General features: G+C 55.6%; 2 protein-coding genes across 3 annotated transcripts in view; one reads left to right on the top strand and one right to left on the bottom strand.

The window, feature by feature from the left end:
* Nucleotides 1–13,402, top strand: part of LOC137148201 (butyrophilin subfamily 1 member A1-like) — a 30,644-nt gene extending 17,242 nt beyond the window's left edge. For both annotated transcript variants that reach the window (XM_067540851.1, XM_067540852.1), the window contains exons 4-8: nucleotides 1,844–2,125; nucleotides 4,281–4,397; nucleotides 6,152–6,172; nucleotides 6,276–6,302; nucleotides 12,717–13,402. In XM_067540851.1, the coding sequence (XP_067396952.1) occupies nucleotides 1,844–2,125; nucleotides 4,281–4,397; nucleotides 6,152–6,172; nucleotides 6,276–6,302; nucleotides 12,717–13,276 (1,007 nt within the window). In that variant the 3' untranslated portion in view covers nucleotides 13,277–13,402. The remainder of the gene's footprint in view (nucleotides 1–1,843; nucleotides 2,126–4,280; nucleotides 4,398–6,151; nucleotides 6,173–6,275; nucleotides 6,303–12,716) is intronic.
* Nucleotides 13,403–19,146: 5,744 nt separating this feature from the next.
* Nucleotides 19,147–22,499, bottom strand: part of LOC137148200 (C-type lectin domain family 2 member D-like) — a 51,656-nt gene continuing 48,303 nt past the window's right edge. The window contains exon 5 of the mRNA XM_067540850.1: nucleotides 19,147–19,274. Within this exon, the coding sequence (XP_067396951.1) occupies nucleotides 19,147–19,274 (128 nt within the window). The remainder of the gene's footprint in view (nucleotides 19,275–22,499) is intronic.

Genomic DNA, 22,499 nt, shown 5'->3' with positions numbered 1-22,499 from the left:
ACTGAAGAACAAAATGGATTCCCAGGCCTCTGCCTCATATACCCTCTGGCCCCTGCCATGCTGTTTGTGGAATTTTACAGGAACCAAAATGGAGTTCAGAGTCACATGGGCAAGTCCTGGTGACTCATCAGGTATACCTCTGGCTTTTCCCCCTGGGTCCCTTGCATCTGTGAATGCCTCAATGGGCCATTAAGCAGGCTATTGTTCTGCCATCACCCTGTCTAGGGTATGTCTCAGACAGCACAATTGGAAACACAGATATATTAAATATATCCATAACTTCCATTACACATATAACACATGAACACAAGTATTATCATCTTACTTAGCATATCATAGCCTTTCTAACAGTACCTGACATGGCATATCTTATATTAATTATTATGATTTTGACATACTGATGTCAAACAATATCATAAATGCTCCCTCCACAATCCAGCCAGTGTGACACCCCCAACGCGAGACTGGTGTAGAAGGGAGTAATCAGAGCTCCCGAATACACCTCAGGGGCCCCCCGATCCAGCCACTGTGACAGTTATTATAACTTTTTTGTGTGGACCTGGAGCCAAACAATGGCTCTGATCCTCCCCAAACTCACCAGCTGGGATTGATCTTGACTCGTGTCTGGCACCCACAGGGTAATGGTGGTTGATACACAGGGTGCTGTAGCCCAGAGCCTGGTCTAAGAGTGGGAGAACTGAGAAACTCTCCTCCAGGAAGGGTAAAGTATGGAGGCCTGACACTTGAAGGTGGTGCCAGACAGACCAGAAAGGGGACAGAGGTGAAGCTAGTTCTGTAACCGTGACATGAGGTTTACGTCAGGTGTAGCAAACTCCTGGTCTACACTCAAACACTGAGCCTGCTCCACACAAACCAAACCAGACTTGCCAAATGTTATCACTCCTTCTCCTTTTCCCTGGGGAGTTCTTCTGAAACATTACCTTCACTTACCCCACCCTAGGCCCTGGAGATCACAGTCTTGATTTCCCAAATTTAAGAGGGTTTTTCAATGGGGTTGTGTGTGACTTCTGGTCTAATTGACCCCTGGGCAGTGGAGCTCCCAATTGTGACCAGAACAGTCAGTGTCAGGGATTGTGGGACAGCTGCTGGAGGACTGTTAGGGTCAACATAAATAACACGGTGTCTTCACTCGTTCTGCATCAATCTCTGTACATCAACCTCGGCTCATCATCGTGCAGGGAGGTGGTGTTACTATGTTGGCATCATGGGGCCCTTACATCGGTGGGAGACAAATTTCAGTGTAAACTGATGCACAACCAGATCAATGCAAAGCGGCGTATGTTGACCTATCATTGTAGTGTAGACCAGACCTGAGTGTTTCCTGGCTCTCAGAGGTGTCTATTTTCTGCTGCCAGCTTCTGCACTCTGGAAAAGTAGGAGACACTGTCAAGCAGCCTGAACTCCCTGTAATAAAGATTTTTGTTAGTGAATTAATATAAGGCTTGTCTATACCTACATCTGCTCTGGTTTCCATGAATTGGTGCAAAACTTTGTGTGGACACAACCCTTCAATGGGTTAGGAAATGGCTTATCTTGATTTATCTTGACTTAAGAGTGCCCATCCAGGAGTTTGCACTGGTTTAATTACACGAGTTTAGTTAAACTGGAACCAGTTCATGCGCAGAATGGCCCCAGACATTAACATTAATTCTACTGTGTATCAGACAGGAATCTGGCTGGATTAACTGACCAGCCCACACCCGTGGACCCACATTCAATTATTATTTTAACAGGAAATGGCTTTTGATAATAGTGTAATAAAATGTTTGGCTCATTATGGGACACTGTAGGATCATCACAAGTTCATTTATTTCTTCTGCAGGTTTGGGCTCTGATCCTGCCATCTCTGTGGAGGGACATCAGGACGGAGGGATCCGGGTTGTGTGTCGATCATTCGGATGGTTCCCAGAGCCCAGGGTGCTGTGGAGAGATCTCCAGGGGCAGCTCTTACCATCAGCTCCTGAAAACATATCCCAAGAGGCCAATGGCCTGTTTCAAACAGAGGCTGCCATTGTTCTAACAGAGGAGTCCAACCGGAAAGTGTCCTGCTGTGTCAGGAACCCCCGACTCAACCAGGAGAGAGAGTCAGCGATTTCCATAGCAGGTCAGTGCCCGTCCAAGCCGCACGTGGCTAGACTGAAGCGCTGCACACGTAGGTGGAGAGTATTTATCATTGTGTCTCCTATTTATTGGCTTGAACCTTCAAGGTGCTGAGAACTTCTTGGAAAGTCCTGAGCAGCCTCAGTGCTCTGTGCCTCCAGCAGGAGCTGAGGGTGTTCAGCACCTTGCAGGCTGGGACGCCATTGCCCAGCTTTTCAGAACAGCTCAGCACTTTCAGTGCATGGCAACAGGGTCCACACAGCCAGTGAGTGCGCAGCAGGCTGGTGCGAGGTGGATTTACTTCCCAGCTGGCCGCACGGTAACTGTTCCTATAAACAAGCCAACGTAAAGCAAGGTGCAGAGAACTGTGCCCGCTGCCTTAGGGAGCAGCCCCTCTCCATTGTGGGGTCTTGTGTGTTAAGGGTCTGGATTCTGAGAAACAAAGTTGTGTTACGCTACAACCTCCCAGCAAGAATATTTGTGTTTGTCGCTAACTTCTCTGTGTGTGTGCTGTCCACATCACAGTTCTCAGTGTGGGGTGGGGGAGAGAATTCTCCTTTGTTCTCAGAAAGACTCGCTCCGTGCTTAGTATTTATGAAAGTCTGGCTAAGTCACTTTCCTGGACAGCACAAGGGAGCCCTGGCTATGGTCTGAGCACTGCTACTTAGATGACATCTGAAAATACCACATCAGAGTGAGAGCTGCACTGTGAGCCCGTCCTGCAGTTCAGACTCTGACTAAACTCCCATCACCTTAAATGAGAGCGTTGCCAAAATCAGAGCTGAGGATCAGGCTGTAACTTGTATTTAAATGCACAGAAAGCAGTAAATGCAGAGCTCCACAGCCCAACCGCATAACCCCAGTCGCCATGGGAATGTGCACTGCGGTTTTTCATTTCACAGTCACACAGTGGGCCTGATCCTGCCTCCCCTGTATAAGCAGGTCAATGGGAGTGCTAGCAATAAAGGATCAGGCCCAAAATATTCAGAAACAAAATCTTACCTAAGAGCAGTTTGATTTTTGGAAAAAAAAGTTCAGGTTTTATGTATTATTATTTACCAAATAACTCTGTTAATACAGAATGACTATTTCATCACGGTAGTAATAAGAATGTTGCATTTTTAAGCACCATTCATCTGAGATCTCAAAGTGCTGCACTGCTGATTAGCCTGTGGGATGCCCAGTGTTACCTGACGGGTGTGTTCAAGGCACACACAGTGAGAGTGTAAAACAAAACACAAATACTCTCCCTGGCAGGCTGCAATGTAACACTGCTTTACGTCTGAGAATCCAGAACTCCAACACACCACAGCCAAATCTATATAGACAGAGAGAGAAACAAAGCAGACTGCTCCTTAAGGCAGAGCGGCAGAACCAAACCATCCTGCTCCAGGCTGGCTCTATGCAGACTGACTGCAGAGGACCCAGATACATGGTCCCAGCTACAGAGCCCCCAAGCCTGCAAGCAGGCCCAGCAATCCCCTCAGGATTTAAAGTGACAACGTGTAATGTTTGCACAGTTTCAATACACCACACTGATCACTTAGCAAAGGACTCTTTAGTCAGCCATTGCTCCTGGGCCCAGGCACCAGGAATCTGGAAGTGTTTTTACTCTGAATCTCCAGGCTGAAGTTTTGTTTTTATTAAAATCCTGCGTTAACATATTTTGGGCCAGACTCTTTAGTGAACGTGAACCCCTCTGAGCCCAGGAGAGTCGGGGTGTCAGGAAGCTGGTTACAACTGGAGCCCTTTGTACAAAATACAAAATTTGTATCCGCATCCGATCTGCGACCCGCAAACATGGTCCGCGGATATAAAGCAGATATCCACAGATTTGCTGGGCTCTCGTTACAAGTATCTGATTCAGAGGGCCAGTCTGTACTGGCTGCAGCCCTGACAAGATAGAGCAGCCTAGGGAATGCTTGAGTGTAGCACAACAAAGCTCCACTCTACCCCCTCCCTACCTCTAACACGCCCCCTCCCATTAATGGTCAGTCCAGGCTAAAGCTTGGACATTCATTGGCTTAATAATAAAGTACAAAGAAGCCAAATCTTCCCTGTGAGATTCTTTTAACTAGTCACAGTGTCACCATTGTCTCAGTGCCCTGTCTTCATTCTGCACGTGTTTGCTCCCAAGTCAATGGCACTTTCTCTTGCAGAGCTGTTTTTCCCGAGGCTCAATCCCTGGATGGTGGCTCTGAGTGTGATCCTGGCTCTCCTGGCTGTTCTCATTCCCCTGGCCAGTTACTGCTTCTGGAAGCAACACAGAGCGAAAGGTAAAGTGACAAGAGGGGAGAAATTAAACACACACATAACAAGCTATAAACCCGCAGAAGGGGCAGGTGTTTCAAGTTCTTCAGTCTGTGGAAAGTTATTGGGAGCCCCAGGATGGACGTCAGGGTGGGAGGTGCCTGCACGTCACCCCGTGACACAAGGGGGTGCTCTGGAGCTGGCATCCTCCAATACCTATGTAGACAAGTCCTGAGTTACACCGGGGCTGCTTTAGCATGCAGGGTACCAAGCGACATTAGCTCTCATGTGCCTCTGGGGCTGCAGTGGATTTTCATGAGAGCCTAAACTTCAAGGGAACCAGTTTTGTTTGGGGATTATTATCTAGATCCAGAAACAGGCCTTTAAATGTATATTCACTAGGGCCCCAATTCAGCAGGGAAGTTAAGCACATGCTGAACTTTCAACCCAGGAGTCAATCCAGCCCTGTTCAGCAGGTGCTATGTGTTTTGCTGAAGCAGGATCCAAGACAGAAGCTTTTAAGAACACAGGAGTCGCCAGAGCAAATGAGACGAGTCTGTCTAGTCTGGGATCCTGTCTCTGACAGAGGCCCCAGTCTCTGATCCATGACAGTCTTACCTCTCATGATATGGTGATTGAGTTTCCTTATAACCTTGTGTGAGGAACTTTATCAAAGGCTTTTGAAAGTCCACAGAAACCGTTGGCTCACCCACCTTGTCTAATATTCTTGGACCAACCCAGCTCCACCAACACTGCAAACACATAAACTGTGTCAGTGGTTCTCCTTTGTCCACTATTTTATTGACATGCTCAGAGAATTCAGATAGATTTAGGGAGACACCATTTTCCCTTTGCAGAAGCTGTTCTGGTTAGACCTTAGCATAGCATGACCATGGAGCTCTGTTACAATCCTATTTTAGTTCTTGTTTCACCCAGTTCAGCAGGTACTGACAGAGAGCTCACTAGCCTGTAATTCTCAGGATTACCCCTATCAGATTTTCAAGATGGGCACAACATTCCCAGCTCTCTGATTCTCCAGAACAGTAGCTGATTTTAATGAGATGCACATTCGTATTAGCAGCTCAGCTCTATCGCTCTGACATCATTTCAGATCTCCTGGACATTTGCCATCGGGCAGGGATCCCTCAGCTCCTGGTGACTTCTGGCTCTTTAATTTACCAGTTTGTTCCAATATCTCCACTTCACACCACAATCCCTGATCTTTATTTCCTGAAAAGAGCCTCTCCAGGGCAGGTCTCTCCCCAGCACCCTCTATGGTGAACCCAATGCAAGGAGTCAGTTTCTCAGCATTGTCCTTACCCTCCCCAATTGCTCTTTTTATCCCCTGCTGATCCAGAGGACCCATCAATTCTCTCACAGGAATCCTGATTCTGACAGACTGACATTTCTTGGTATTAATTTCATATCGCTGGCTGTTAATTCTTCACATTAAATTTTCCCTATTAATTCCCATCACACATGTCACCCAATGCACTGTACACTCCTTTATACTGGCCTACAGGATTAATATCTTCCATGTGCTGAGGGATCCCTGTTTGACTCTAACAACCTCTTGCACCTGGCCAGGTGGCCGGATGGGGTTACTGTATTTCTTCCCTTGCTGATGCCTTTGTTGCCCAGGGGTTGTCAGGCCCCGGTTGCTGAGGTAGCCTCCTGGCCGAATCTAAAGATTTTAACTTCCCTTTTAAGACCTTTTTGACTCGCTTTCCTTCTGCAAAATAGTGTGATATTGACACATTTCTCTTTGTTTTATTTTTAGAAAAACTTCAGGCTGAGCTCAGTAAGTTCCATTCTCCCCAGTATCACCCTTTTTTGATATTGTCTATTCTTCAGTGTGTCCGTGTTCGGGGCATTCTCACACTTCTGTCTGTGCTTGGTTGCAGGGTGGAGAATCGCCCAGCTCTACGCAGGTACTGTACATCCCGCTGATATTTTATCCAGGGTGAGACCCCTCCTCCCCCTGGGGGCTCTCTGCTCCCATCCCTGCACAAAGCATTTTCCTATGACATTCAATAGGCTAGAAGCAGCAATGTCACTGGGGCAGATGGAAAGGGGCAGACGACACCCGGGTTTATTGCAGGGCAGGGACACGCCCCCTGTGGGAAAGGGCTGATTGGTGAGGAAATCCTGACCCTGCTGTCAGCTGTCCAGGGCGGTAGCTGGGTTCTGCAGGACGGACATTCTCACCTGTCCATAACTGGCACTGAACTGCCCAGCTCTCTCTTCCCAGCCCCAGGATTTGCATGCTCAGACCAGGCTCTAGCCCACAATTTCCAACTAGCATAACATGACCAGACAAGAGCTGTCCTGTGTCTCCATGGGTTTGGAGTGAGGAAGGCCCTTGTTACCAGATTTGCCCATCACTATGGGGTAGGCTCATTTATTAGGGTTACCTTCCTGGAAGGGGGTGTGATTCTAGGGGTGTGATTCTACTAATGTACTGCTTGTGTTACTTGTGTTTTCATATGGCTATAAGTCCCCTCCCAATGGAGTTATCCTGCAGGACCTAAGGTTTTCAGGGCTGGGCTCCTCCAGCACCAGATTCAAATAACCCCCCACAGATACACACACACGTTCCAGATTAACTGAGTGTGTCTGAGCGGATTGGGCTATCAGCACTCTCAGCTGATCCCTTATGTGTCCCTGAACTCAGCAGGCTGGGTGACACCACACTTTCAGTGCCCACCCTTATATGCCCCTTTGCAATGCACCGGAATAGAGCACACTTCTTGAGCAGGCTGGGTCCAAACAGCACTTTTTGGCTCCCCACCTTATTTGACCCTGGACCCCATAGGCTAGGCAGAGCAGCACTTCTCAGCTGTACCCTTCATATGCCCCTTTACACCACAATTGTTCTAGCAGTAACCCCCTTGATGAGCAAACCCCATAGGATTTTTGGGCACTCCAGAGATCTTTGGCTTAGTTAAAGAAGCGTTGCTACAGAGCAAGATAGGGACCAAGCACACAAAGGAGTAAAATAAAGTTTGGAGAGATAGAGAGAGAAAGTGGCAACCAGCTTGATTATAACAGTTATTTTATTGCTAGGTATATAAAACTTATGATACTAATAGTAATACCATACAAGGAGAGAAAAACAATCACATGCTTACAATACTACACAATTACAGTTGGGGTATTGGAGAAAGCTAGCCCAGGTTTGATTACAAAAGTAGAAAGTTATACCTGGACTAAGAGAGAGAGAGTGTGGGGGGGAGCGGGGTCTCACCACTCCACGCAGTTCAGAGGTTCCGAGGAACAGGCTGGTCAGCTTAGGGTCTGGAGCGCTTTGAGTCTAGAGCTCCCAGCAGGATCAGTCAGGAAGAAGGGAAGTTCCAGTGGAACTGATGCAGCATTTTGGATCCAAGCATCAGAACAGGGGTTTGAACTTTGGTCGGGGGTTCTGTAGACACCAGGTTTGTTTATGGATAAACAATGTCTGGAGAAAAGGAGCTGATCATTCCTGGCTATGGACAATGTTCCTTGAGAGAGGGCTCACAATGCAACCAGGATTCAGTGTTTTGCATATCAATAACTAGAATGGTCTGATAACTGCGGAGCTGGATGTGTACAGGTGTGAGTTCATGTACATCAAGAGCAGAGATCTCCCATCATGCAGTGCATCCCTGCTTCAGCAATCCCAGAGTTCAGTGTGTGTTCCATCTTGGATGTAGATGAGGCGTCTGTTCTTCATTCATGTGCTAATTGAGATGCCTCCTTTTTTACATCTTTGATGCAGATGAGGAGGCATGGGGAGTTGTATCATGATGGGAGGGTTTTAGTTGTGTCCACTGCCTTTTCATATTGAGATGCCTTTGGTTTCCGGTTCGGGGGGGGGGGGTGTTCAGGTGAGTCAGAGAGAGTCGGGGTTTTGCGTCCTGGTTCTCCAAGGACACAGAGGTGCCAGGTAACAACCCTGTCCCCATTGCAAGAGCAGACGGGTTTTTATAACCAGCTTGTGACACTCCCCTGACCCAGTTACAGCATATCGTGCCCACACTGCACCTTTTCTGCCTTACAGCTGTGGCTGAGCTGTGTGTGTCTCTCTGTGTGTGTTTGTGTTTGCTCCCAGCATGCTGCCTGACTGTGTATCTGCACTGGTGCATGCTGGGAGAGTCTGGGGCAGCTCCAGCAGGGGTCAGAGAGCCCAGGGGCCATGCACACACATTGCAGCACCACTGGCCCAGGGTGCATGCACTCTGGGGTATCTTACTGCACAGAGATGTATGTGGGGGCACCCAGGAGAGTCACACAAACACCATTGGGGGGCCTGTTAGGGTCACCACATCTGAGGTCCAAAAAACCAGGACATCTGCCTGCTACACATACCCCGCATGTCCCCTCACCCTGGCACTGTCTGCCCAGCCCATCCCCGGGAAAGCACCCAGCCCCTGCAGGCTCCTGCCCTGGGGCTGCTTCAGGTACCAACCATGCCAAGCAAGACACGGCGCCAGATCTACCCCCTCCCTGGTGGTGACCCCCACAGCCAGTGCCTGCGCGGTGGTGAATGGGCCCTGCTAGCCCAGAGCTCCCCATCTCACTCCCTGCTCCCAACCTGCCCTGTCCCCACGGCTCCCAGACACTCTGGATCCAGGCTCCTTCCATGCTGGCACCACCACCCCACAGCTCCCCACGTCCCACAGCCACGGACACATCCGGCACTTGTAGACACTTCCCACGTTAGCCATGATCATCCCCCCTGCCTGTGACACTGAACTGCTTCCCTCTACGAGGTCCCCTCAGTGCTCTCCATCCTGGTGGAAAAAACGCTGGACATTTCAGGCCAATCTGGCCAGGCACAGGGAGAAAATAGCTGTGTAGACGTGTCTGGGGCTGGAGCTTGGGCTCTGGGGTGTCTGACATTGGGTCCCTCGATCTCTCCTGCTGCAGACGCCCCTCAGTGTCCAAATACTGACACGGGCCCTGGGCCAGAGTGCGAGAGTGAGAATGACTCTGCAGCCCAGTGGGTCAGACCCCATGTGAGAGCACCAGAGCCCAGCCCCCCTGCTCCAGTGACCCTGTAATTATTGATCCATTACCATAGTGATGGGAGGGGTGACAGCCCCTGGCACAGCCGTGTCTCAGCTGTGTCGGTGCCCGGTGCAAACACCCAGTGTAGATGCGCGGGTGTGAGCTGGGACTGGCACCCGGTGCAGCTTCTCCCAGATGGAGGGGGCAGTAAGTGGGGAAATGCCCCATCCCCTCCCCACTGCCCCGGCCTCATCAGCAACAGCCCCTGGTCCCCCCAGCACCAGTTACACTCCCCACTGCCCAGCCCCCCACTCCTGCCCTGGGGGAGGGGCTGCACTGGGCGAAGGGAGGGGCTGGCTGTGGGGTTTGCCTGACTGGAAATTGTTGCCTGTGGGGCCAGCCGGCATGGAGAGTCCCAGCTACGCCCCCTGGGGCAGGGCTGCCCGGTTAGTGTGTGTGGGGACGGCACCGACCTGCTCTTAGCAACAAACCAGCCACACATGGTCCCAAAGCAACAGAGATTCCCTGGGCCCTGCCCCCCCACCCCTCTCTGCCCCCCTGGTGCCCACCCATCTCCTGCTCCCCTCTTTCCTCTGGCTCCTGCCCCTCCCTTACCCATCCCCTCACCCCTGGGCCCTCCTGTCCTCTGCCTCCCTCCCCTTTCACCACCCCCCATCCCTTTTCTGCTTCCCTGGGTCCCCTGACCCCTTGTCCCCCTTTGCCTCCCTGGTACGTGCCCTTCCCCTCCACACACCTCTGATCTGAAAGCCACCCTCCCTTCCCCCCTGCCCTCCTGGCACCTGCCTCTCACCCCTAACCACCCTCTGCTCCCATATCTCCCACCCTCCCCTTGCCCCCATCTGCCCACCTGGTGCCTGCCACTGCCCCTTGATGCCCACCCCACCCCTCACCTCCTCTGCTGTCCTGCCTCCTGCCCTTCCCTCCTTCCCCCGCCGCCCATCTGCTACGTCTGTCCCCTGCCACTCTCCTCACCCCTCTCTGCCCCCCGGTGCCCACAACTTCCCTCACCTTCCTCTGTCCCCCTAGTGCCAGCCCCTCCCCCTCTGCCCTCCTTCTGTCTGACCCTCTGCTCCACCCCCTCAATCCCTCAGTACCTGCCCTTTCCCCTCCCCCTTTATTCTCCTGATGCTCCACACCCTGAGCACCCTCTGCCCCCCTTCATCCATGGCTTCCCTCACCCCCTGCCTTCCTGGTGCCCAACCCTCCTTTCACCCCCTTCTCTGCCCAGGGCCCCGCTCCTCCCCTCCCCCCTCCATCCTTTACCTGCCCCTTGCTTTCCTCCCTTCTGCCTCCCAACAGAAGTCGCCCAGCACCAACCCCTTCTCTTGCTCCCTTCTGCCCCTCCCCCTGCCCCCTTACTGCCTCCCCCTCTCTGCCCCATGGTTGCAGGCCCCTTTCCTTGCCCCCCTTTGCCTCTGGCTCTCACCCCTTCTACTCCCCTAGCACCCACCTCTTCCCTTGTCCTCCCACCCCCTGATGACCCCCCTAGATCACCCCATGGCACAAGCCCCTCCCCTCGCCCCCTGGTGCCTGCCCCTTCCCTTGCACCCTCCCCCTGCCACCTTCCCCATCCCCCACTCCCCACCCCCATCCCCTGGTGCCAGCCCCTCCCTTCACTCCTCTGACCCCTGGTGCCCCTCTCTACCCTCACCCCCATCTGCCCCCTGGTGCCCGCCCCTTCCCTTGCCCCACATTGGGCCCCTGCTGTCCGTGCCTCCCCACATCCACTTTACCTTCTGGGTCCCACCCCTCCCCTCATCCACCCTCTTCCCCCACCCCCGGTGCCCACCCTCCCTTCGTTATCCTCTGCCCCATAAGGCTGCCCTTCTCCACACCCCTCTCTGCCCCCCTTGTGCTCACCTGTCCATTATCCCCCCCATTCTATCCCAGTACCCAACCCTCCCCCTCTGCCCTCCTTGCAGCCACCCCACCATTCACCCCCTCAGCCCTCATGGCACCTACCCCTCCACTCGCCCCCCCCAGTCCCTGGCACCCACTCCTACCATTCTCACCTTCTCCCCATTAACAACTGCCTCTTTCCTTGCTCCCCTGGTGCCCCCTGTGGTCTGCCTTTCCCCTCTCTCCCTTCTGCCCCCCGTGCACCTGCCCTTCCCCTTGCCCCCCTTGTCACCTTGTCACCTGTGCCTTCCCACACGCCCCCTTTGCCCACCTGCTGTACGCCACTGCCATTGAGATCCCTCTGCCCCACCTGCCTGCCCCTTCCCCACCCCTCTAGTGTCCTGGAGCCAGCCCCACCTTTCACTGCCCCCCCTCTGCCCCCTGGAGCCCACCCTCTCCTCCTTCCCCATGCCCCTTGGAGCCCCCTATTCCCTCACAACTCTCTGCCCCTGGTGCCTACCACCCTCCCCCTCTGCCTCTTGACGTCTGCCCCTTCTCTCACTCCCCTGGTGCCCCCTTTGGTCTGCCCCTTCCCTCCCCCATCTCCCTGTTAGTGCCCACCACACCCCTCACCCCCCATGCCCCTCTGGTGCCTGCCCCACCCTCACCCCTTTTGTCCCCTTGTCACCTGCACCTTCCCCTTCCCCATCCTTGGCCCACCTGGTGCCCCCCACTCCCTCATGACCCCTCTGCCACTGGGACCCCCTTCCCCTGCTCCCTCTAGTCCTCTGGGGCCAGCCCCCTTTCACCCCCCTCTGCCTCCCTGGGGCTCCTCTTCCCCCTTAGCCCCCCTGACACCCGCCCCTCCCATCACCCCACTCTGCCCCTGGCACCTGCCCCAGCCCTCGCTCTGCCCTCGGTGATCACCCCTGCCCTAGACACCCCCCTGCCCCCCGCTCCTGCCTCACTCTGTGCCCCTGGTACCTGCCCCACTCGTCTTCCCTGCCCTCCTGGCACCTGCCCTCTTCACTCCCCTCTGCCCCCCATCTCCTCATTCCCCTGCCCCTTGGAGCCCCCCATTGCCTCACACCCCTTGCCCCCTGGTGCCCCCCTTCCCTTGCTTCCCTGTGCCCCTGGGACCTGCCCCTCCCTGCACCCCCTCTGTCCTCCTGGTGCCTGCTCCTTCCCTTCCCCCCACTGCCCTTGTGCCTGCCCCTCCCCTCTGCCCCTCCTCTGCCTCTCCCAGCATCAGCCTGTCCCCTCCCCTGTCCCTGGGCTGCCCTCCCCTGCCCTGGCCCCGCTGACACCTTCCCACCCACTCCTTCCCCGCTCCTGCTCTCCTTCCCCTCAAGTTTGCTCCCATGAGCAGAGGGGCCCTGACTCCCCTTAACGGGCAACAACCCCCTCCCCAGTGATTAACGAGGACGCAGGTTAATTTCCCTTTGATCCCCGTGACCAGCCCCTGCCCGGCCCTGACTCTGTGACTCTCTCCCCAGTGGACGTGACTCTGGATCCAGACACGGCAAATCCCGAACTCGTCCTGTCTGAGGATCGGAAACGTGTGAGACTCGGAGACACACGCCAGGATCTGCCCGACAATCCTGAGAGATTTGACAGTCGTCCCTGTGTGCTGGGCACTGAGGAGTTCCCGGGCGGGAGGCGTTACTGGGAGGTGGAGGTGGGAGACAAGCCTAGATGGACTCTGGGGGTTTGTAGCGAATCTGTGAGCAGGAAGGGGACGGTCAGACTCACACCTGAGGGTGGATACTGGGCCCTGCGGCTGAGGGATGTGGGATATGAGGCCCTCACCTCCCCCAGGACCATCCTCCCCGTGAACGTCAGGCCCAGCCGGGTGGGGATTTTCCTGGACTATGAGGTGGGCGAGGTCTCATTTTACAATGTCACTGACAGGTCCCAGCTCTTCACTTTCACTGACACCTTCTCCGGGACGCTTCGCCCTTATTTCTATCCTGGTTCCAGTGCTGGGAGTGAAAACGCGGCTCCCCTGATCATCTGCCCGGTCCCAGCCCAGGCCGGAGGGAATCTCTGTCCCTGACAGCGACACCCACGGCAGAGACTGTCCCCTCCCAGCGCTGAGCAGCCCCCAGGCCTGTGCCCAGGGGAGGGGCTAAAGGGCATCAGCAGAGAAGGGGGTGGGGGGAGCCAGCTGCTGGGCTGTGGGGCAGGGGGTGTGTGGTTTTGGTGGGGGCAATGACAGGGACAGAGGCTGAAGGTGGGGTGGGGAGGGGGCTGCAGCAGCAGGAAGGGAAGAGCCCAGCTGACATGAGGAAGACTTTGGGGGGATGTAATGAGGGGGCAGGGGAGAGGCCCAAGTAGGAAGAGCCCCTGGCAGAAATGACCGGAGGGGGGTGGGGGGGAGGAGCCCAGTGAGTGCGAGGGCCAGTGAGTCAGGGGAAGATCCCAGCATTTCCTGCCCTGGGGGAGTCTTTGCCCATGGCGGGGAGTGAAACGGCCACAGGGGGCAGCGCGGGAGCGCCGGGGCCCTGCTGTACGGGCCGCTCTGCGCTGCAGCCTCAGCCTGTGCAGGGAGCTGGTCCCAGTGCGATGGGGGTGGGGAGAGCTGGGGGAGGGGATTCAGTAGCTGGGCCAGGGGAAGGGAGGTGAGAGCCCAGCCCCAGGGATGTGTGAGGGAGGGCCCCAGGCTGGGTGAATGGGATCCATTTTACAGGAAGGAGCCCTGGCAGCTTTCCCCCCCTGCTGCCCATGTATTTGCTCCACCCCGGTGCAGTGTGACAAATGGCTCCTGGCACAGGGTGATCCCACTAGGAAATGCGGTACACTGACTCACAGTGGGTTTATTTGCTTGCTATATCTGCTGATGGATATTGAGGCCCTGTCATGATATGTTCACCTGCAGCCACTAAATGTTTGTTATGTATTGAGTTCCAAACAGGAAAACTGGTAAACAAGAGACAAAGCTGAGACATGAGCTGTGTGTAAGGCTGTTAGTTGGTAGCTGGTTTTTGTTTAAAAAAAAAAAAGGCCTTCTGGTCCTAAGGTGGGAAGAGCAGCCCTTTCTATTCTATTGTGCATGTTAATTTACCTAACTGGGCATCTATTGACATTGAAATTAAATAAAGATGATCAACATTTTTCTAAATTTGGATGGAAGTTTTTGCAAAGATTGTTGCTGATTTTGATCAGGAATAGAGTGGATGGATGATTTGGATGAAAAAAAAATTGCAAGAAAGGTTCTGCATTTTTCAACCAGCTGAAAAAATGAATAGGAAGGCTGTTAAGATCTACATGGTCCAATAACAAAGGAACTTAGACGTTGTGATGAAGTGGAGATATTCTTGGGGTTTTCTTGGAGTGCTGCGTGTGTGCCTCAGTTTACCCCATATGTTACTCATGTATTTCAGTGATGGGATCTGGGTGTGTGATCATTGCAGAGGCCAGTAGAGGGCGGATGGGCCTTCCCCAGCCACAGGTCCACAGACCAGACCTCTCTGCCCTATGGGTCAACCAGCTGCAACAGGTTGCCTCAGGCAGAGACAAGGAGGAGTGGCCACCTTGACTGGGAAGGAGACCAAGGACTGGGGAGGGACAAGGGGATGGGTCTGGGGGCGTGGCTGGCTGAAAGGGCCAGTCCATCCCCCATAAGGGGGCTTGGGAGCAGGGCCTGAGCATGGGCTCTGAGGCTCCCTAGTTGGTTACTGCTGTAACTTCGAATTCATCTGCTAACAAAATCTTTTTATGCTGTGACCCTGAGAACTAATAAACCCTTCCGACTTCCACACTGGCTGTGAATCGCTTCTGACTGCAAGGTGGGGTGCATGGCCCCTTTGGGGGCATGTAAGGGCTCCCCAGGGTCCCATCCAGGGGGACCCCCGGAGGGAGCAGGGGTGCTGAACCCTCCGAGGCCAGGTTCAGGAGGCAGCTGCACTGGTGTGTGGAGACTGGGGGAAGGGCGCAGGGAGACAGACTCCGAGCAATAGAGTCCTGACTGGCTTTGCCCAGGTGGTTCCAGAGCAGAGCACTGTCCCTGTGCAACGCCATCACAGACGTAAACAGGAAAAATAGAACAGCAGGAATTTAGAGGAAAATCAGGGAAAATATCAATATAAAGCCTTTGGGGGGAAATGTACTTTTTTTAAAAAAGCAGCAGCAGCATGGCATTTCCAGTGCCCTGATCTCCCACCATTGATGTGGATGCAGCAGCAGCAGAAAAAGGAAACTTACAGGTGAGATGTGGAGGAAAGTTTACCCAAAACTGCTGGAAATCCAGGATTACTGCAGATGCTACAACGCCCCTTAGAAATTAGTTCTCCTTAATATCACTGCAGAGAATCTGTGGCCAAGCAGCGATCACAGCACAGCTAAGTGGGTGGAGAAGGGCTGTAATGGTGACATTAGCCCTGAATGTGTTTGTTTCTGGGGGTACGGGCTGCATGGGACCGTCCCTTTAAAGCCACTCTATCGCCATCACCCACAGGGAGCCCTGAGCAAATCGCTGCTTGAACATAGTCCGGTACAGGGCCGCTGATGAAATGTGTCTAGTTCTTTTTCACAGGCAAGGCCCTGGAGAAATGTTAATTGACCAGCCCCGTGAGCTCGCTCTGCGGTAGGTGAGCCATTGCTTCTGTTTCGGACACAGAGAGACTCAGGTGCGGAGCAGTTAGGGCTGAATTCAGGAGCCTGAAGCTTGGCACATAAATAAGTGTCGTAGCGGCTTAGCCAAGCTCCGCCCAGGGCTCGGCACAGACCCGGCTCCCCGGTGTAACCGCTGTGTAACCGCTCGCTGAGTCACCCGGCCCCGCGCGAACCGAACCACCGAGCGTCCCCGGCGGTGCCCCCGCCTGGCTCCGTGGGGCTGCCCGACACCGAGCACAGGGAGAGGACAGAGACGGGGGTTGGATTCGTGCTCCCGGCTCCCCGCCTCCGCCACAGGCTGCGATGGGGTTTTTGGCATATGAGGAAATTCTTTAGTGCTGGGGGAAGCGGCCTGACGGTGCCGGATCATCGCGGGTCACCGCCGATGGAGCCGCACCGCGCCGCAAACCGCACCGCCGCTTGCGCCCGAGATGTTCAGGGAAAAGCCGATCCGCAGCCCGAGTCCGGAAACGGGCGGAGCAGGAGAGACACGATCTCCCTGGCAGAGCCCTAAGGCGCCGGGCGGTGAAATGAGCGGTGCGATCGGCAGGGAAAGAAGCGATGCGCCGGGCTGTGAAATGTCCAGCCCTGTAACGGCGCGTCTCCAAACGCACCAGAATTTCCTCCTCTGCAAAACTCAATGGCAGGGCGGGATGCGGAGCTCGGAGAAATGAACCCTGCGATGGCGGGTGAAGTGAGCGACGTCCGGGGCGTTGTGAGAACAACGCGCTGTTCAGTGACGTGAACTGTGGGGTCGGTGTGAAAATCAACGATGCGTCGGGCGGTGAAAAGAACCAGAACCAGAATCACCGTCGCTGAACGTCAGTGTCAGATCCGCACGTGCAAAGACCCGGCGCAGCCGCTGGCAGAGCGCGAGGAGCGTAGCGAGAAACCCCCGCGATCTGCCCTGTCCTCGGTGCCGGGCAGCCCCGCGGAGCCAGGCTGCCGCCAGCGCCGGGGAAGCTCGGTGTTTCGGGAGCGAGGGGGCGGCGGCCGAGTGACGCAGCGAGCAATCACGCAGCAGTTCCGCTGTGGCCGGGAGCCGGTTCTGTGCCTATCCCGGGGCGGAGCTTGGCCCGATTCCGACCCACAGGCGGGGGATGCCCAGGATAAATGTCGCGGCGCCAGTCACGGAGCTCTCAGTGCGCAGGAAGCGACTCGCCAGGACACAGACACCGTAAATCTACCTCGGCTCCTTGCACCGCAGGTCCCGCATTTCACGGGCAGCCCCATGGAGCCAGGCTGCTGCCGCCATCGCCGGGGAAGCTCGGTATTTCGGTGAGCGAGGGGGCGGCGGCCAAGTGACTCAGCGAGCAATGACACTGCAGTCTGCGCGCAGCCGGGGCTCTGGCTCTGGCTCTGGCCGGACACAGGCTCTGGACCGGCTGCGGATCCACTCAGACCTGCGGCAGCACCGCCGCTGAGCAGCGGGAGCGGGTTATTCTCGGCGAGGAATGACGATGCTGGCAATCTGCAGTGCAAACGCTGCGCACGTACGAGCAGCCGCAGCCTAGAAGTGCAGATCGCGGCTCGCAGCTTCGCCCGGCGCGTTCCCGGCTCACCGGACCCGCCAGCTGGAGCCGGGTGCGATGCAGGGTCTGCGGCGGGCGCTGAAATGCAGGAGCTGCGCTGGAAGGAGCCGAGGTAGATTTACGGTGTCTGTGTCCGGGGGAGTCGCTCCTGCGCCCTGAGAGCGCCCTGCCCGGCGCCGCGGCATTTATCCCGGGCACCACCCGCCTCTGGGTCTGAATCGAGCCAAGCTCCGCCCAGAGCTAGGCACAGAACCGGCTCCCCGGGAACTGGTCTGGAACTGCTCTGCCCGATGAATAACCCGACCGCCCTCCCCCGCCGCTCGCCGAAGCAGGAAGCGGCCATGCAACGGCAGCAGCCCGGCTCCGTGGGGCTGCCAGACACAGGGAACCGGCAGAGGAGAGATGCGGGGTCGGATTCTTGCTCACGGGTCCTAGCGCCCTGCCACCGGCTGCGATGAGTGTGTGTCTGTGTGTGTGTGTGTGTGTGTGTGTGTGTGTGTGTGTGTTTGTTTTTTGGTGCATATGAGGAAATGCTTTTCTATTTGGGGAAGTGTCCACACGGTGCTGGCTCCTCGCACGTCACAGCCGATGGAGCCGCACCGCGCAGCAAATCTCACCACCCGCTATCGCCCGAAACCTGGGGGAAAAGCCAATCTCCAGCCCGGGGCCGGAGAAGCTCGGAGCAGGGCGTGCTCCGCTGGGATCAGGCACCTCTGGGGGGGCTGGGCGGCGGGTTTGCGGGGCTGGCCCCTGCCCCCTGTGCAGATCGTCTGAACCCGGCCAGCTTCTTTCCCAGCTGAACACCTGCCCCGCCTCCCCCGCCGCCGGGACCCTGAGCCCTCGATTGCTGCTCCGAGAGCCGGAGCCCAGGAGCACAGAGCCCAGCTCGCAGCTCGCCCAGCTGCTTCCCGTCGAGCGGTGGAGCCACGTGCGAGCTGTGCTGTGCGGTGAGACGGGCGGTGAAATGCAGCATCTGCGGTGCCATGAGCCGCGGGAGATTGACGGTGTCCGTGTCCGGCGGAATCTCCCCCTGCGCACGGAGAGCCCCTGCCCGCCGCCGCCACGTTTATCCTGGGCCACACCCGCCTCTCGGTCGGAAACGTGCCCAGCGGTGCCCCCGCCTAGGCACAGAACCGGCTCCGCTGCAGCTGCTCGCGACTTGCTCGCTGACTCGCCCGGCCCCGCGCTCTGGCTCCGCGAAGCACCGACCTCCCCTGCGATGGAGCAGCCTGGCTCCGCGGGGCTGCCCACACCGAGAACGGGGAGAGAGAACGGGGGGTTCATGCTGCGGGGCCTCGCGCTCTGCCGCTGGCCGCGCGGACGTTCTGCACACGAGGCAGTTCCTTGGTGCGGGGGAAGGACTGGCTGTGCTGTGCGCTCGGGTGGCAGAGTCGCGCCAGCCCCGGATTGGCTCCAGACCTTCAATTCCCACCTCCCAGGGCGGTGCCTGGCAGCGCTGCGTCTAACTAAGGGCACAAGCCAGGAGCGTCTCTCTCTTCCGGGTGTTGCCCTGGTTTAGTCCCTCTGTGGACCTGGGCCTTACAGCTGTGCAACCGCCAGTGAAAACATGGGGCTGCGCAGACGTGAACAAAGCAGCAGGGGAAGGGGCTGGGGGGGGGGGGGAGGAGGTTTCCTGGGGGAGGGGTGTCATTTGGGGAAACAATTGTCTCGCAGCTTGTACATGGGGCCCATTTCATAGAATTGCTGGGCATTAATAAGCCTCAATCCTCCAACGCGAGTTTTTAAAATCTTATTTGACGCACAGCTCCAGTGTGAACCTTCAAACTCTCGAGTCCCCCTTTGTCTCAAGTCCCTTTGTGTGAGCGTCGAGTTTGCAGCCGATCCAGTTTCGCTCAATGGAGCATCTCAAAGAGCTGACGGCGTCTTCACCCAGAACAGCGCAGTCCGCTTCCCTCGAATACGAGACGTGGATGGAAGGTGCGAGATGATTGAGAGAGACGCTCCACGCTTGGGAGCTTCCTTCGACAGTGCTGGGAGCTTCCTTCGACACGGCGCTCTCAGGCGTCTCCCTGGTAGGAGGGGCATTTAATGTCTCGAGCCAATCAGGGGACACAGACGACTGGGGAAAAGCAGCTAAGTTCCATTTTCAAAAGGGAATCTGGCACTGAGGAGCACGTGAGACCCCAGGGGTTCTTCGGGAAGGAATTCACCCGATCCCTGACCGGTTCACGGATGGGACCCAGCAGTGCCCACCTGAGCTGAACGTCATCTGCTGGAATGAGCTGGTCTCTGAGATGAACGTGAACGGGAGAGAAGAGACAGATCCTCTAAAGGATCAATAGGATACAGAGCCAGGGCTTGGATCAGTGTCTCGGTTCCTTTGATTTGGAGGAGACTGAATGATGAGGACACTTCTCTGATGGGCCAGTGCTCAGCGAGAGTTCGTCCATGTGCCGCAGGGACCTGCCTACAAAGGCAGTAACAGAACGTTACTAAACAAAACGATTCACACGGGCTGTTGGACGGAGACGTGCGGGTGTTTCCGGATGTCCCTGCTCGGGATAACGGGGTGTTGTCAGCTGTCGAGCACCAAAGTCCAGATCCGCAAAGCAACTTAGCTGCCTAAAGTCCAAATTAGGCACCGCTGCGATCCACAAACCCCTGCTGGGCTCGGCTGTCACCTCACCCCGTAGGTGCTACACTCACTCAGCGTCTACACTGTCCCTGTCCGAGTTCTCCAGCTGCTAACGTCCTACCTCTGAGCACTCGCCCCACTGCCTCCCAGGTGACTTTCAGCCCAGTGGTTCGGGCACTGCCCTAGGATGTGGGAGACCGAGGTTGAAGCCCCCCTTCCCACTGATGGGAAGCAGGGATTTGAACAGGTTTCCCACACCTCTCAGGGAAGCGCTGTGACCACTGAGCTAGGGACTAGCCTGATGTGGGGGCTCCCTCAGTCTCTCTCGAAGTTTTTCCACTTTAACTAACTAGGAATGGGCCAGAGAAACAGCGAGACGTACTCTACAGCCCTGCGGTTCGGGCATTCGCCAGGGAGGTGGGAACATGGGTCACATCCCTTCTCACCCCAAGAGGGAATTGAAGCAGATTCTCACACAAGTCAGCTGAGTGGCTGCAGCACTGCGCTATAAGGGCAGGTGTCACCCCATCCACAGCTGTTCTCTGTGGAGCAATGCTTGTGCCTGAACCGTTCTCACATGAAAGAACTTGGGTGGCTAAGCAACCTGTGTGCTCCAAGCTCTAAGGCCACAGAAGGACGTAAATAGATAGGTGAATACCTCTGAAATTCCTGTGTCTGAAATCCTGGCCCAGCCCCATGGGTGCATCGTATCACCATCAGCATCATCTTTGCACCCAGTCACAGGCCATGATCCCATTGTCCCAGGCTCTGTGCACACACAGAAGGAAAAGAGACGTGGTGCTGTAGATACACCCGGCGCAAGGCAAATCAGAGAGATTGTGGAGCTGCTTAGTCACCATAAAAAGTATATTTTGTCATTTACGTTTCTGACTTTTGGCTTGACTTGGATAAAGATGTGCAGGCCCTAAATGAGGACAGTCGACATCTCCTGGCTATTTGCTCATGGCATTTTTGTGGCCTCCTTCATTTTCTTGGCCAGAAGATTAGCTGGTGGATTCTGCTAGCCCTCATGGGACGCAGTCGAGGAGGCTCAGTGCAATCTGTCAGTCCAGGCATGTTGAGCTTCACCCTAGCCGAGGACTCGCCACGGCTCCGCCATGCGGGAATCTTCTCGTCCTCCCGTTCTCCCATTTCCCTCTCCTCCATTTCCTCCACATCGCTGCACTTGGGCTCATCCTGGCACTGGGGCTCTGTCAGGGCACAGGCTCCTTGACCAGCTGCTGCTCCACTGAGATCCCCAGCAGCACCTCCGCTTAGCATGTGGAGTGGATTATTCTCGGGAAGGAATGAAGCATGGTGCGAATCTGCAATCCAAACGCACTGCACAGCCAGGTGAGAGGGCAGAGCACACAGAGGTTTGTGCTGCTGGGACAAGGCAGGGGCATGAGAACAAAAACAGCCAGCACGGGATAATGTCCATGGCTCCATGTCCATGAAGATGTCCCGTGGGCTGCGGTGCTTCGGCAAGGGGAGAAGCTGCTGACTCCATCTGGGCTCCTGGCGAGCTCTGGACTGGGATCGGGCCCCTCTGGAGGAGCTGGATTGCTGGTTTGCGGGGCTGGCCCCACTGGCTCCTGCCCCCCGTGCAGATTCTGTGAATGCGGCGAGCTTCTCCCCCTGTTCCGAGCTGAACCCCAGCCCCACCTCACCTGCTGCCTGAGACCCCCAGTCCCTACGGTAGGTAGCCGGAGCCTAGAACTGGAGCTTGCAACTTCACCCAGCGCATTCCCGCTGCACAGGATCGGCCCCCTCAAGGGCTGGTGCAATGTAGGATCTGTGATGGGCAGTGAAATGCAGGATCTGCAGTGCAAGGAGCCGAGCTAGATTTCCGGTGTCTGTGTCCAGGGGACTCACTCCATGAGCAGCAACCGCCTCTGGGTCAGACCTGTGCCAAGCTCTGTCCAGGGCTAAGCACAGAACTGGCTCCCGGCTGCTCTGAAACTGGTCTCGAACTGCTCGCTGACTCACCCTGCTGCCACTCCCTCACTCACCAAAGCACGAAGCACTTTGTACGTATGAATACGAAGCAGGCAGTACAAAGGGAAAGTGAGCTATGTGATCGGTGGGGAAATGAAAGTGGTGATGGGGGGGTGAAATTTTCCAAGGGATGGCCAGTGTGGTGCAATGAAAGTTTCGATGGCCGTTGAAATCAGGGATGGGATGTTTGGTGAGATGAACTCTGTGATCGGCGGTGAAGTGAATAATGCGATGCGTGGGGAAATGAACTATGGGATGCGGAGCTTGGTGAAATGAATGTTGTGATGGTCGGTGAAGTGAGCGATATCCTGGGCGTTGAGAGAACAATGAGATATTCGTTGAAATGAACTAAGGGATTGCTGGTGAAATGAACAGTGAGATGGGCAGAGAAGGGAATGATATCCTTGGCATTAAAATGAACGATGTGATGAGCGGTGAAGAGAGTGATGCACTGTTCGGTGTAAAAATCTATGTGATCAGTGTTGAATGGAATGATTCCATGGGCCTTGAAAAAGAACAATGTGATGGGACGTGAATTT

Source organism: Emydura macquarii, unplaced genomic scaffold (genome assembly GCF_026122565.2).
Source record: "Emydura macquarii macquarii isolate MOO-44397 ecotype Brisbane River unplaced genomic scaffold, CSIRO-AGI_Emac_v2 contig_592, whole genome shotgun sequence".
NCBI classification, from domain to species: Eukaryota; Metazoa; Chordata; order Testudines; family Chelidae; genus Emydura; species Emydura macquarii.
The sequence above is the reverse complement of the archived record's forward strand: the minus strand, read 5'-3'. Positions and strand labels throughout refer to the sequence as shown.